This window comes from Anabrus simplex, chromosome 11 (genome assembly GCF_040414725.1).
Source record: "Anabrus simplex isolate iqAnaSimp1 chromosome 11, ASM4041472v1, whole genome shotgun sequence".
Taxonomy (NCBI): domain Eukaryota; kingdom Metazoa; phylum Arthropoda; class Insecta; order Orthoptera; family Tettigoniidae; genus Anabrus; species Anabrus simplex.
Genome location: NC_090275.1, coordinates 14294493 through 14307386, shown reverse-complemented (window position 1 = coordinate 14307386; position 12894 = coordinate 14294493). Strand labels below are relative to the sequence as shown.

General features: G+C 39.4%; 2 protein-coding genes across 4 annotated transcripts in view; one reads left to right on the top strand and one right to left on the bottom strand.

The window, feature by feature from the left end:
- Positions 1–12894, bottom strand: part of LOC136883328 (ESF1 homolog) — a 94669-nt gene that overhangs the window by 62177 nt on the left and 19598 nt on the right. Inside the window, exon 1 of one of the 3 annotated variants that reach the window (XM_067155563.2) lies at positions 7929–8133. The exons of 1 other annotated variant lie outside the window; for it this stretch is intronic. The gene's annotated coding sequence lies outside the window, so the exon portion shown is untranslated. Of the gene's footprint in view, positions 1–7928; positions 8134–12894 lie in introns of those variants that run through there. One more of the 3 variants, XM_067155564.2, reaches the window with a different exon arrangement.
- Positions 8450–12686, top strand: Cox11 (Cytochrome c oxidase copper chaperone COX11). The gene has a single exon (XM_067155568.2). The coding sequence runs from the start codon at positions 8814–8816 to the stop codon at positions 9561–9563; it is 750 nt and encodes a 249-aa protein (XP_067011669.2). The 5' UTR covers positions 8450–8813; the 3' UTR covers positions 9564–12686.

Here is a 12894-nt window from a genome sequence, read left to right as displayed (position 1 = left end):
GGACGAGGAAGACCAAGATTACGACGGATGGATTCTAAGAACAGCATAGGACAACAGAACCCGGACTGGAACACAGTGGAATGAGGAATGGTGGAGAGACAGGAAGAAGTGGAGAGGAATCATATTTGCCCCCACCCGGTGTCAGCTGGATAAAGGGAATTGATGATGATGATGATGATGACATGACATGACCATCAGGACAGTGATTTTTTTTTTTACAAGCTGTTTTACGTCGCACCGACACAGATAGGTCTTATGGCGACAATGGGACAGGAACGAGCTAGGAGTGGGAAGGAAACAGCCATGGCCTTAATTAAGGTACATCTCCAGCATTTGCCTGGTGTGAAAATGGGAAACCGCGGAAAACCACCTTCAGGGCTGCTGACAGTGGGTTTCGAACCCACTATCTCCCGAATACTGGTTACTGGCCGCACATAAGCAACTGCAACTATCGAGCTCGGTAGTGATTTTTTTATACTATATACTTAAAATTTTGTAATACATACATCATACATACATTAACGTTATAGACTGTTATGCCTTTCAGCGTTCAGTCTGCAAGCCTCTGTGAATTTACTAAACGTCGCCACAATCCTCGATTTGCAACTAGTGTTGTGGCCTCATTTAGTTCTATACCTCTTTTATCTTTAAATCGTTAGAAACCGAGTCTAACCATCGTCGTCTTGGTCTACCTCTACTTTTCTTACCCTTCACAACAGGGTCCATTATTCTCCTAGGTGACCTATACTCCTCCACTCACCTCACATGACCCCACCACCGAAGCCGGTTTATGCGTACAGCTTCATCCATCGAGTTCATTCCTAAATTAGCCTTCATCTCCTCATTCTAAGTACCCTCCTACCGTTGTTCCCACCTGTTCGTACCAGCAATCATTCTTGCTACTTTCATGTCTGTTACTTCTAACTTATGAATAAGATATCCTGAGTCCACCCAGCTTTCGCTCCCGTAAAGCAAAGTTGGTCAGAAAACAGACCGGTGTAAAGATAGTTTCGTCTGGGAGCTGACTTCCTTCTTACAGAATACTGTTGATCGCAACTGCGAGCTCACTGCATTAGCTTTACGACACCTTGATTCAATCTCACTTACTATATTACCATCCTGCGAGAACACACAGCCTAAATACTTGAAATTATCGACCTGTTCTAGCTTTGTATCACCAATCTGACATTCAATTCTGTTGAATTTCTTTCCTACTGACATCAATTTAGTCTTCGAGAAGCTAATTTTCATACCATATTCATTGCACCTCTTTTCAAGTTCCAAGATATTAGACTGCAGGCTTTCGGCACAAACTGCCATTAAGACCAAGTCGGCAGCATAGGGCAAACTGCTTACTACATTTCTACCTAACTGAATCCCTCCCTGCCATTTTATATCTTTCAGCAGATGATCCATGTAAACTATGAACAGCAGAGGTGAAAGATTGCAGCCTTGTCTAACTCCTGTAAGTACCCTGAACCAAGAACTCATTCTACCATCAATTCTCACTGAAGCCCAATTGTCAACATAAATGCCTTTGATTGATTTTGTAACCGTACGTATGTACGATCCCCGAATTTTTAGGTTAGGAAATTTTCGTATATAGTTTGTAATGTTAAAATCATGTAATTTTGTTTATTGAGAATGTAAAAACATAATATTATAAGAAGAATGTGTAGTTAGGGAATATTGCATATGTACATCATTATATTTTGTATAAATTTCCGTTTGGGTAAGAGTCTGTATATATGGCCTAGCAGTAAGTATTGTGCAACCGGGAAGACTGCGACTATATCGGGAAGGACGGTTGAAGTCAGTTGGATGTGTTGCAACAAGTGGCTTGGAAACACGGGGTACGGCAGGTTGTATAGGCTGAAGAATTGGAGTGGATCAGTGTGGATGTACATGAGTGGACGTTCGATGTCACAACAGACGCACGATAGCCAATACGAGGGCTTTGTTTTTAAGCGAGGTTGGGTTGACTGAGTGACGCGTCAAGAAGTGCCTGTGAGAGCGTTGCTACCTATAAACTTTCCAGGACGCTATAACCACGTGCACCAAGCCTATATAAGCAGGTACGCATGTGCGGCAATTCATTCGGATTCTGATTCTAATGCTGTTTCTGATTGTGTTTCTGTCTCTGATTCTGTGTGTTTCTCACTCGGACCGGCGCGCGGGAGTTACTTTGCGCATAGTCCTAGGCAATGTTGTATTGTTCTTGAGTATCGTTTTCGGAGTGAGCACGCTATATGTTGCTGATGCTAATGAGTTTCTGGTGGCTGTTAGGACAGAGACGCTACTTAAGTGTTTATTTGTAACTCCAACTCTGTATAATAGTTGAACTACAATTCTTCGACGAGATTATGTACAGTGGATGTGGTGATGTGTACAGAATCGAGATTCGGTAGTGGATGTGTGTTTGAGCACAGAGCTGATTCTTGGTCGAGGATCTCGTCGGCCGAGTATCCACTTTCAGTTGCAGAAACCTGAGGCGTTACACCAACCTGTGCGGCACTCGAGAAGAACTCAAGACGTCGATGAAGTGCGTAAATAAGGTTACGGATGCTCTTCGTAAACACGGTTGCATCCGTACTTTTCTCTACCAGAATACGATTTTTGTACTGTAACAGTAGTGAGTGTAGTGGGACTCTTACCTGGAGGTATGTTAGGAAATGTATATGTAGTATCAATAACTTTGTTGATGGTTTGTAGTGTGTATTAATATATTTGCCTTTGTAAATGACAAACGAGCAGGTCTCGTCAAGTAATGATTTGGTTGTTGTTAGTAGTGTGTGTATTTGCCTTTGTAAACGACAAACGAGTAGGTCTCGTCAGGTAGTGATTTGGTTGTTGTTAGTAGTGTGTATATTTGCCTTTGCAAACGACAAACGAGTAGGTCTCGTCAAGTAATGTTTTGGTTGTTGTTTGTAGTGTGTATATTTGCCTTTGTAAATGACAAACGAGTAGGTCTCGTGATATAATGATTTGGCTGTTGTTAGTGGTGTGTATATTTGCCTTTGTAAATGACAAACGAGTAGGTCTCGTGAAGTAATGATTAATGTTGGTCGTAGTTGTTTGGTACGTTGCCTCTGTGGACGGCAATATTTTGTTTATTATTTTGGGAGTAAAGTTCTGGTATCAAACTTGCAGTAAATCCTTTTATCAGTGGAATGAGGTTGAACCTGGCATGCTACCTACATCTAATTTCAGGGGTAAACAGGTAAGGTTATAAAGTAAGTCTGGAGTTTCGTCAGCCTGATGACCGTCGCCTTGGGAGAGGGAGTTACTCATTGCTCTACATAGTTATATATTCCTGTAATTGTTTTACAGGTGGCGCCCACTGTCTTGGTATTTATACTTATTTCACTCACCGTTAATTCATTTCATATTTTCTATAGATTGCAATTTTAATAACCTACCTTTAATTTCATAGCCCCCCAATATAGCGAACATCTTTTCCCTCGGTACCCTGTCATATGCTTTTTCTAGATCTACGAAACAAACACAATTGCCCATTCCTCTCGTGACATTTTTCAATTACCTGGCGCATACTGAAAATCTGATCCTGACAGCCTCTCTGTGGTCTGAAACTACACTGGTTTTCATCCAACTTCTTCTCAACGACTGATCGCACCCTCCCTTCCAAGATGCCAGTGAATACCTTGCCTGGTATACTAATCAATGAGATACCTCGATAGTTGTTGCAATCCTTCCTGTTCCCTTGCTTAGAGATAGGTGCAATTACTGCTTTTGTCCAATCTGAAGGTACCTTACCAACACTCCACGCTAATTTTACTACTCTATGAAGCCATTTCATCCCTGCCTTCCCACTATACTTCACCATTTCAGGTCTCATTTCATCTATTCCTGCTGCTTTATGACAATGGAGTTTATTTACCATCCTTTCCACTTCCTCAAGCGTAATTTCAACAACATCCTTTTCCTCCTCCCCATGAGCTTGGCTGTTCGCAACACCACCAGGATGATTTCCTTTTACATTGAGAAGATGTTCAAAATATTCCCTCCACCTCTCCAGTGATTCCCTGGGATCTATTATGAGTTCACCTGAATTACTCAAAACACTATTCATTTCCTTTTTCCCTCCCTTCGTAAGATTCTTTATTACTGTCCATAAGGTTTCCCTGCTGCTTGATCTAGCCTTTCCAGGTTATTACCAAAATCTTCCCATGATTTCTCTTTGGATTCAACAACTATTTGTTTCGCTCTGTTTCTTTCATCTACGTACAAATCCCTGTCTGCCTCGGCCCTTGTTTGGAGCCATTTCTGATAAGCCTTCTTTTTACATTTACAAGCTGCTCTCACTTCATCATTCCACCAAGATGTTCGCCTTTTCCCATCTTTACACACGGTTGTTCCTAGGCATTCCCTTGCTGTTTCTACTACAGCATCCCTCTATGCCACCCATTCACTTTCTATATCCTGAACCTGCTTACTGTCAACTGTTCGAAATTTCTCACTAATCAGATCCATGTACTTCTGTCCTAATTTCCTCGTCCTACCCTTATTCCTTTGCAGACAGATTTCACCTTCTCTACCCTAGGCCTAGAGATACTTAGTTCACTACAGATCAGATAGTGGTCTGTATCATCGAAAAATCCCCGGAAAACTCGTACATTCCTAACAGATTTCCTGAATTCAAAGTCGGTTAAGATATAGTCTATTATGGATCTGGTACCTCTAGCCTCCCGTATGTAGCGGTGAATAGCCTTATACTTGAAGAATATATTCATAACTGTTAAACCTATACTTTGTACTTTTGTAACACTGAAACAAAATATTTTTCAATACTTACTACAGACGAAAATAAATTTCTAGCTTTTTAGCACATAAAAATCCGTACCGTACCCTATAGTCCTATTATAAACAATGTGCGTGTTCTGACAGTTCGCAGTGTGGTAGTTCCAGTTGGCAGTTACTATGATACCTAGTACACACCTCCCATTTAAGCCAATCCAAGGTAGTCGCACCTTCTCCCTTTCCCTAACCTCTGTCTTAAAGCTCCCCGAGGCGGCAGATCCAAGTTCCACATTGCCAATTCATGGGCCTGGCCAACTGACTGCTACGGAGTGAAAACATCATTATCTGTTTTATATGTCTTAAAATCAGCAATTAAAGGACACACTAATTGGACTAGGGGGGAAGGAAAAGAAATGAAAGAAGCCATGACAAGAAGAAGAGAGGGAGAGAATGTACCTGGACCATCATATGATGGGAAAACTTGACACTATGCTTCAGATTTCAGTAAAAATAGGCCTCATGACTTATAATCACGAGATTGAAAGCCGTGCAAAACGACAAGCTGAAGGACAGACATTTACCAATCACAACTCTCATCTTAAATTGTGCCGACACCTATGGCATGCCAATATAAATGGTCCGTTATTGGACATTATAAATTTTTCCAGCTAGCTCATTCTTGGTTGCCAGCGTTTCGCCCTCGTGTGCTAGGGTGGGCTCATCAGTTGGCACCTAGCACACCCACCAATACGCTGGCTAGTGCATACCGTGGAGGCAGTGCACTAGCCAGCGTATTGGTGGGTGTGCTAGGTGCCAACTGATGAGCCCACCCTAGCACACGAGGGCGAAACGCTGGCAACCAAGAATGAGCTAGCTGGAAAAATTTATAATGTCCAATAACGGACCATTTATATTGGTATTATAAATTTGCTCATTCAGGACAAATATTTCAGATTCCCTATGGGAATCAACATCTATATCACCTATGGCATGGTCTGACTGATTTTACTTTTTTATCCAAAAGGAAGAAAAAAAGCATGCTCTTATAGACTTCTCCCATCCTCAATCGGATCTGAACCCGGAATATTGAGCAGGCCAGTCTAATTATTATTGGCAACGATGTCAACGGACATCTCCATGATAATATAAATATAGGCTAGCATAAAGACACGTATTTTTAAATGTCCTTTCTGCTGCTGAAATCTATCTAAAAATTGTGGATGGACTGACAAAAGCCTGATAGGAAGGGGAATGAGGGGTATGTCTTACGACATTTGAGCCAATAAAATGACTGCTGAGCCACCTTAGAATAATATTACAATATTTAATATTATGCTAATGTTGCCACAAATCTCGCACAGCGCCTAGCACGGAACGAGAGGGGTTGATTGTGATGGTAGTAACACCAGCCGGAACATGTGGCAACACAGTGCTCCCGCACCTTAGCTCAGTGCCACGTGCTGCGAGCTGTCATAACACGCACGTTGTTTCAATAGGACTGTAGTAATTATTATTATGACAATAAAAGGTCTGTGTGTTAGGTCATCAGCCTGAAGGCTCATTGGATCCTCAAACAGCACCACCAAAGAGAAACTAGAAAAACAAATGGCACACCAAAATGAGGCATAGGCCATACTAGGCAGGATGAAGAGTGAGGTAGTTGGCTTTTGCTTTCCTCACACGGGTAGAAAGTGCTAATGCAGCATGACCAGCCCTATGAGTACCACCTTTCATAATATTACTCAGCACAGTCAAAACGATCTAAGGAGCTTTGTCCTTCCACTTATATGATTGAAATGCCATCTGTTATTTCAGTAATTGTACATTATTGACCACAGCACCTTCCACACTGTCACAGCATCAATTGGACTGGGACTTCCATTGAAGCTACAGTTTGCTCTGACTTCTGCCATGAGAAAAAATGCAACAGGTAGTGAGAAAAGGTCAACATACTTGAAAAAGTAACAGAATTATTCTAGAAGGTCACAATGCTAACATATAAAAAACTGACTGGAAAAAATTGTGGTAACAAGCAATGGCTCGCTACACTTAGAAAAGGCTGCTTTTTATAGCCAAAGAAGTAAATTGGCAATGACTGACTGCTTTACTCACACAAACATTTCTGGACATTATAGAAATAAAAGTAATATTGTTCGGATTCTTTTTACGTGCGAGTTAACTGGAGATCGAACCATACTCAGCTTAGCGTCAATCTCTGGAGGAGGAAAAGTGGCAAGCATCAAGGGACTGGTTTAACAAGGGGTGTCCACTCTTCTGCAGGACATATTGTTGGTTGCTACTGTTGAGGAAAAAAAACATTCTAAAATTCAGTCCAGTTCAAAATGCTACCCCAACTACTCAAGAATGATCAGTGACCATCTATACGATAGACCTATTAATACTTGCTTCAAACACCCAGAGGACTCCTACCGAAGATAGATTAATTAAGGAAGAAAAGCAGATGTTAACCAAGACAGTAAGGGTTAGTCGCTGAAGGTACATACGTAATGTTGAAGAAATGTTTCATAAATTAAGAGAAGTGTGCATCATGTACAATTACTGAAATAACAGATGGCATTTCAATCAGATAATATTAATGGAAGGACAAAGCTCCTTAGATATTTTTAAACGCAATTCTGATATGCTTAACGACAATATTTTAACTAGGGTCTTTCCACATAACCTTAAAACTGCCCAAAATGCCTGTAGAGGTTCATCTATCTTACTTCCTGCAACAAGTAGAATCATATAGATTGAAATTAGTATAAATAAAACATATAATCGACCAAAAATGTGCAACAGAACTTTTTTTTTTTTGCTTTACATCGCACCGACACAGATATATTTATAGGTCTTATTGCGATGATGGGATAGGAAAGGCCTAGGAATGGGAAGGAAGCGGCCGTGGCCTTAATTAAGGTACAGCCCCAGCATTTGCCTGATGTGAAAATCGGAAACAACGGAAAACCATCTTCAGGGCTGCCGACAGTGGTGTTCGAACCCACTGTCTCCCGGATGCAAGCTCACAGCTGCGCGCCCCTAACCGCACGGCCAACTCGCCCGGTTGCAACAGAACTAACATGATTTCCACAGGATGCAACGTTCAATGACAAGATCTTGCTTAACCTAAAATAATTAATAAATCGCCATAATTTAAACAAGATACGTACGTTGACTTACGGAAAATACGTCAACTGCAGACAATTAGAAGACTAAACACCTCAACTATAGAAAATAATGCACAACTGAACATTCACTGATGCAACACCATTTTCAAAATAGTCACAAATTCCCCACGGTTTCCAAAACAACAGAACCAATCCTCCTTGGAACATCCTGGAATACCAAAGTGGAATACCACGCACACACGTGTGTAAAATATTAAAAAAAATAGTTGCAGCAGCCCAAAGTATCGATTTTATTAATTCGACCCTGATTCGATTCGCAATGAGAACAACGGGTACTGACAAACCTCCAAACAAAATATCGCGTTCCTCTGCAAGTGCCCTTTCAATAGTAATAGACATCCTAAAGATTCTAAACACTAACACACTCAGCTTATAAAATAGACTGATGAGGTAACTAATGGAATAGAATTATAGCGTTCTTCACAGATGAAAACAAAATAAAAGTTACTTATAAGAAAAGTAAGTTATAAGTGGATTATTCCTTGGGTTGGCAACCTGTGCATAGTAGTAATGGCACCTATCTGGCAAAATTGTATGCGAAGAAAGCATTCTTCTTCGCGGGGCCTGCATCAACATTTAATGACAGTCAAGTGTAACTCTTGTTTCCATCTTCTCCTATATTCTAATTATTTTTTTCTTAGTTTCGTGTGGCGTCAGTGTTATTAAAAAACAAACCGTAAGGTAATTAATTGTCCAAGTAAGGTTATCCTCTTGAAAGGAAGTGTGAGGGTCGAATACCTTCATTCTCTGTTTATCGTTCTTGGAAGACATAACATCTCTGTAAGGACTTCATTACGTCTGTACAGTTTTCATAGCATTGAATGACAGTTAAGTTTGTAGTTATTTGGTAATATTCGGTAGAAATAAATGGAAGCAATGTCTCGTGTGTTGTGTTGTTACCGTGTCCATAAACTTTGCAATAACATACAAATTTTAAATGCTTGTAGAAAGTTTCCAGGAAGATACAGAATGTTCTTTACAAGTGAAAAGATATTTTTGAAGCCTCAGGCAAACAGGGATGCTGGTAACCCGTGGCTGGAGAGACAGAAGAAAGTTCGCTCGACCATGTACTACGTTGCTGCAGCTGGTGTGCTAGCAGTTGGACTGAGTTATGCAGCTGTACCTTTATACCGTATGTTCTGCCAGGCTTATAGCTATGGAGGGACAACACTTGTCAGTGATGATGGTGGAAAGGTAGAAAGTATGGCAAAAAAGACTGATCGTGTCATAAAAATAAAGTTCAATGCAGATACAGGTGCTAGCATGAGGTGGAACTTCAAACCCCAACAAAATGAAATTAAAGTTGTTCCAGGTGAAACTGCATTAGCATTCTACACAGCACAGAACCCTACAGATCTGCCTGTTATTGGAATTAGTACTTATAACGTTGTACCATTTGAAGCTGGGCAATATTTCAACAAGATTCAATGTTTCTGTTTTGAAGAACAACTTTTAAACCCCCATGAACAAGTTGATATGCCAGTTTTCTTTTATATTGATCCAGAATTTACAGAAGATCCCAAGATGGAATTTGTAGATTCATTAACACTTTCTTATACATTTTTTGAAGCAAAGGAGGGTCTAAAACTTCCTGTACCTTCTTTTGCCAGACATTGAAAGCTACAGAATTGTAAGCCTAGTTAGGCCTATAGTGTTTGATGTACAGTAGCTACCTGTACAGAAGTTGTTTCTTGTATAAATAGTGCATTCTGTTTGATAAGAAGTGGCATTAACTCAGATAAGCTTGAAACTTTTCTTTCAAGGATTCATATAAAGTAGTTTTTCTCAAAAATGTATTCAATGGAGCCAAACACGATTCTAACAGGCGTTTGGTCATTCAAACCTTATTTTGTGAAAAGAAGGGTGTCCTACATATAGGACAGTAGGCTTTAGGGGAGAATATTTGAGCAGACCATGGGCAGTGCCTACAATGTCTAGAATATCCATTGTCTCACATTTTATCCATAGAATATTCATTAATACAACATGGAATTGCATATTACTGACAAACTGTTAGATAATCTTATAAGTCACATGTCACAAAAATCACATAATCATGTAAATAAGAAATGTCACAGAACATTGCACCCATTGCTGTGAGTGATATACCACAAAACACGTGACATTTTCTGTCCTGTATTGTCTTCTGGTGGCAATATCAACGTCTTTGACTGAGATTCTAGTGAGATAATCAAATGGTCTAGCCTGTTGTATCCAGAATCAGTGTGCTCTATTCTTGGTGATTTACTTGGTCTCCTCTTAGTTGCCCACTCATTTGTTTCTAAGAGTGCAATAACAACATCACCTGAATGCCCGAAGCCATGAATTCTGCCATGTCAGTTCAGTGCATAATCAGCTGGGATACACCACTTCTTGCTACGAACTGCTTCTCGAAACAGAGATATACAGGGACATTACTTTATCCATTCAGGGGATTCTCGGTCGCCTGCAGTGTGAGTCTGTCTCCCACAAGCACTTTGCCGTAATGCGACCAGTGCGTGTTTTCGCACAAGTTTTCCTGTACTTTATGAAGGTATTATGTATATACACATGCTCATATAATGAAAATGGCATTGGAACAACACATTGAGCACTAAACATGTGAACACTTGACTAAACTGAACCTTACGCTGATAAACCTCTCAGCAGACTGCATTGGAGGGGAGCTTGTGGTGCCGAGAAGCACATAACAGCAAATTGCTTGGCGGGAAATAGGCAAGTGAGAATCCCCCAAATGGATAAAATAATGTCCCTGTATTTTGGTCTCCGTGATAGACTTCCCCCGTGTGCCTATTGTAAACATAAGTAGCCTACTTTTAGATGCAGAAATTTGAATTTTTCTCTCTTTCCTGAAATATCTAGAAGCACTAAGCAATGGGTACACAGGTACAGCATTTGATGCTACACTAACAACTAACCCACTTGGCCCTCCGTAGTTTTGAAATAAAAAGTACTTCCTTCCTTCCTTCCTTTTCATATCAGCAGCATCTGCTAAAGTCCAATTCAGTATCCTGTTACCTAGAATTTTTGCTGTAGCCTTGAATTTTATGCTCCTCTTTGTTTTAGTATCAAAGGAGCAGTTGTAAAAAAAAGAAAAATTAAAAAACTAAGGAAATTATAGATATGAAGATTTTGTCTAGGTTTAGTGGCTTTTTGTTTTGTATACGGCCTCTCCTAAAGACGATAATACAAAACAGGTGTTGGTGTCGCAGTTAACTGAACTGATGTAATACAGGGTAGTAAGTATGAACTTCCTTGTATTAACTTATCCTTGTTGTCCCTGCTATCAAGAACATTTCAAGGCAATAAAGTACAACAGATATTTAGCTTTTGCGGAACACATTTACAACAATAACAACAGCTTTTTTAGGGATTGAAAAGGACATGAAATTAATTTTTAAGAGTAATTATGGATTTGAATTAAATACACGTGAAAACATTGAGATATTTTTGGCGCAGACAAGGGATCCAGATAAAAATTTAAATGAAACAGTCGCACGCAACATTTTGTTTACGATCTTGAGTTGACGTAACATCAGGTGCTTCCATCGTAACCTTGAGGTAACGTAACATCGTATGCTTGCAGTGCGGTTCCGTACTTAAAGCTGAACGTTTGTTAGTACTCGACCAACAGCCTGAGCACGAGGAAAAGCCAGCCCTTCCTATGGTATGTCCATACCTTTTACAACAACATTGTAAGTTTATATGTATTATTTTCATACTTTTACACTTGTTTTTTTTTTCTTTTTCTTTTTCAGTTGATGTCAACAGGTCTACATTTTAAACTCATTTTAACTAATTTTGACGACACACTCATATGGAATTAAATTTAAATTCTAACACTGATGATGGACCTAGTATCTGAAAACCGGTTATGTTTTAGAAAAGTGTGTGCTGATACGACTGTATATAATTAATAATAATAATAAAAAAATAACTACATCAGCACTGTTAATAAGAAATGACTTTGATATTTTATAATGATTATAATTCGTCATTCATTGTTCGAGAAACATCCAAAGCCTTTAAATTTAGGAACACAAAATTGAAAATATTAACCATCAATGAGGACATTAAGTTCAACCACAGATGCTTAAAGCATAACTTAACACCTAATTTTGTCAATCTGAAAAGCAACAACACATCAGTATCTTGTTAACTTATCGCACTGTCTTATATATAGGATGGCTATGTTTGCTTGGTCTTGAAAGCTATGTAATTATAAATTACTACATTCTGACATAATGGGCTGATACACTGATATGTTAAAGAGTCTACAAATACAATAACATAGTTGTATGTTGGCATCAGTGTAACTCATATAAATAAACAATTTGCCATGGTTAAGCAGATCTTGTTGTCTCGCAGTCAGCTAACAATGTTCATAGTTGTATTGTTACCTACAAAACTGGAACTCTCTCTAACTACAAGAAAGACCTTTACAGAGATACTAACACACCAGCATCAGTGAGAGAGCAGGAAAGTTCACAGCTATAAGCCACAGATTAGTCAAACAAGATCAAAACTCCAAAATATATGCCATCTTAAATAAGTTATAGAGCAGTAAGCTTATCTGGGTTAATGAACACCACAATGTGTGTCCTGTACACTGTATTTCTTGCAAACCGCAGTTCCTGAAATAATTTACTTCCAAAAGAAAAGGTGTGAGTAGCCCGTTTGCAAAACATTTTTATGTCTATTGGAAAATAAATGTTGCTTTTTTTTTTTGCATCATGTTCCTTGGTAACTCCTCCATCAAGAAGACCATAAAGTAATTCTGCTGAACATGTTCTATGCATTGTAGAAATTATATTCGCAAAATTTAGGTACAGTGCCATGTCCTTCATATAGCCTTAGGATAGATGATACTGTGTAGGCCTACATTCCAAGGTGCAGTTCTTTCCTTGATCCTATTTTTCACTGAGCAACATATGCCATTATGACTTAG

Excerpts from the sequence above, each read along its gene's own strand:
- Cox11 (XM_067155568.2), top strand. The coding sequence starts at position 8,814 with ATGGAAGCAATGTCTCGTGTGTTGTGTTGTTACCGTGTCCATAAACTT.